The sequence below is a fragment of the Suricata suricatta genome, chromosome 11 (assembly GCF_006229205.1).
Source record: "Suricata suricatta isolate VVHF042 chromosome 11, meerkat_22Aug2017_6uvM2_HiC, whole genome shotgun sequence".
In the NCBI taxonomy this organism is placed as follows: domain Eukaryota; kingdom Metazoa; phylum Chordata; class Mammalia; order Carnivora; family Herpestidae; genus Suricata; species Suricata suricatta.
The window spans coordinates 107,759,662-107,761,201 of record NC_043710.1 but is presented as its reverse complement, the minus strand read 5'-3'; the positions used below and the strand labels follow the sequence as shown (position 1 = coordinate 107,761,201).

Below are 1,540 nucleotides of genomic sequence, written 5' to 3'. Positions count from 1 at the left end.
CTCATGGTCCCTCTGACCCTTGTGACCTCAGGAGGTGGGAAGACCCGGGATCATTATCCCATTTTACAGAACAGGACACCGAGGTGGCAATGACCATGATGTGCTTTGCCCAGATTCGGTCACTCTCCGATAATACCAGAACCGGGGGCGCCCGGGTGGCTCAGTTGGTTAAATGTCCGACTTCAGCTCAGGTCATGATCTCGTGGTTCGTGAGTTCAAGCCCCGTGTCGGGCTCTGTGCTGACAGCTCAGAGCCTAGAGCCTGCTTGGATTCTCTCTCTCTCTCTCTCTCTCTCTCTCTCTCTCAAAAATAAGTAAACATTAAAAAAAATTGATACGAGAGCCGAAAAGCAGAGCTTCTGATTTCACACCCAGGGTTTGCTGGGATGTCAAACTGCCTTCCCAAACCATGGATCACCCCCTGGGGCCGCTCTCGAGGGTTACTGGGGCCGGAACAGGGCCCCCCACTCACCGATGACCGCGAGGGAGCCTGTGGCCTCGGCTGAGCCAAAGGTGTTGGTGACCTCACAGATGTAGGTGCCGCTGTCCTCGGTCCGCAGGTCACTGATGGTCAGCCCTGTGATGCGCTTGGTCCAGCGGCTGTCAGCCGGGAGGGGCCGGCCGTCCTTGAGCCAGCGGATGGCCGGGATGGGGTAGCCCGAGGCGGTGCAGGGCAGCTCCACGGTGTGGCCGGCCCACACTTCCTGGGAGTGGAAGCCGTCCAGGATGGTGGGGATCGACTCGGCAGGGTCTGAAAGGCAGAGAGCATCAGTGGCCCTGGCCAGGCCTGAGCAGGATGACTTGGGGCTGGGGGCGGGGAGGAGAGCCCCAGAACGGGCACCTGCTGCCCCGAGGGCCCAGTGTGCACACCTCCCGATGTCTTCTGGGCCCTGCTCTGCGGCCCCAGCTTTCCCACTCAGCCCAGACCGGGGCCCTGAGGACCATGACCGGAAGCAGGGGCTTGTGGGGGACGAGACGGGAGGGCAGACCAGGCTAGAGCGACAGGCAGACAGACGGAACCACGGTGCGGAGGGGGGAGGGTGCGGGTGAGGGCTCCCTTCAGGGATGGAGCCTGGAGCCCGACCCACACACACCCTGTGACTCGAGAATCAGGGTTTCTCCAATGTTCGATTCTAGTTAAGTCTTGCTCTGGGCCTCAGACGGGCCTGGGGGTGCCCCTCCGGGAAGGGGGAGCCATCCGTCCTGCGCTGTCTCCGCCCACCCACGATCCGGGCAAACTCAGAAAGGGCCGAGCATTTCCATCTGCGCCCAGAAGGATTCAGAAGTTCGGACTTCTGCAAACCACACCCGCCATCTCCAACGGTTCTCTGCGTTATGCTCCCAAACCAAGAGAAACCAGGGACCGCCGGACCCGGGGCCCTGAAGTGCAGACGCCCCAGGCCCAAGGCTGGCAGGGGTCTGTGTGGGAAGGCTGTGACATTTCCGGGTGCTGATCTGCCTGCTCCCAGCCTTGTTCTGACCCTGAGGCCCCCCCCGAGTTTTCTGCCTGGGGGGCCGTCCGGCTGCTATAAAGCCTGCAC

General features: G+C 62.0%; 1 protein-coding gene across 1 annotated transcript in view; it reads left to right on the top strand.

The window, feature by feature from the left end:
- DSCAML1 (DS cell adhesion molecule like 1) overlaps positions 1-1,540 on the top strand; it is a 305,212-nt gene that overhangs the window by 217,708 nt on the left and 85,964 nt on the right. The window contains exon 7 of the mRNA XM_029915701.1: positions 907-1,023. Coding sequence (XP_029771561.1) covers positions 907-1,023 — 117 coding nt within the window. The remainder of the gene's footprint in view (positions 1-906; positions 1,024-1,540) is intronic.